The sequence below is a fragment of the Nannochloropsis gaditana genome, assembly GCF_000240725.1.
Source record: "Nannochloropsis gaditana CCMP526 unplaced genomic scaffold scaffold382, whole genome shotgun sequence".
NCBI classification, from domain to species: Eukaryota; class Eustigmatophyceae; order Eustigmatales; family Monodopsidaceae; genus Microchloropsis; species Microchloropsis gaditana.
In genome coordinates, this window is record NW_005803571.1 from 1 (window position 1) to 932 (window position 932).

General features: G+C 58.9%; 1 protein-coding gene across 1 annotated transcript; it reads right to left on the reverse strand.

Moving 5' to 3' along the window:
• Positions 1 to 458: 458 nt before the first annotated feature.
• Positions 459 to 729, reverse strand: NGA_2120110 (uncharacterized protein; the record flags this gene model as incomplete). Its single annotated transcript, XM_005854799.1, has 1 exon — positions 459 to 729. A coding segment is annotated over one exon (271 nt), but the record flags the coding sequence as incomplete, so codon positions are not given.
• Between the last annotated feature and the right edge of the window lie 203 nt (positions 730 to 932).

Sequence of the window (932 nt, forward strand, 5' to 3'; positions counted from 1 at the left end):
AGGCGGGGGGAGGGAGGAGGAGGGAGGGGGAAGGAGGAAGGATAGAGGCGAGGAGGAGGGAGAGGAAGAGGAGGAAGCGAGCTACGTGAAGATTTTTGAAGGGCGGGGGAGAGCAAGCGACTTTTGACGAGACGGGGCATGGAGCCGGGGAGATGATCAAATGACCTCTGGCACGCGTCGGCCTCTTTCAGCTTGCTGGGTGGGTGGAAGGGATGCGGGAGGAGCCGTTGCTTTCGACACGCAGGAGCGCGGGGTGAGGGAACGGGGGAAAGGGAGGAAATGGATTTTGAAAAGCGGGATGTATATGTCTGATGAAATATGCGAGTTTGAAATTGAGCACGTACTGCCTTGTCGGAGGCCCTTGCGGCGGATGCCAGGCTCGTCTCGCTGGACTTCGGACCAACAGGACACCAAGCACCAACATTGACATCATTTCCTTACACCACGATCCCATTTATCTCGGCACCTTTCACGCCTCCTCCTGCCTCCTCCTCTTGTTCCTTTCCTTCCTCCCGTTCCCCCTCCTCGCCCTCCATCACGATGCCCGTCACGTCCAAGGCCAATAGATCCGCCTCCAGGCCTCCCAAAAGGTCGCCCACGCTCGGCCTGGTCCTTCCCATGTCTCCGTGGACAAATTCTTTGATATAGGTGCCCGCGGAAGTTCGTAAATGCAAAGTGAAGTACGTTCCCACAGCCATCTCCCCGCCTTCCTCCCCGCCCTCCTCCCCGCCCTCCACCACCTTCACATCCGTGCAACGCATCTCATGGATCACCTTAGGCCGAGTCAAAAGCGCGCGGCGATGTAAGACCCGGATCGGCGTTTTCTGCGCTACCACTAGCTCCTTGCTCCCCTCCAGACTAGTAGCCAGGAGCGCTCGGTCCACGCGGCCCCCCACCCAAACACGACAGCTGTACATCTTCACCTTCTCCGT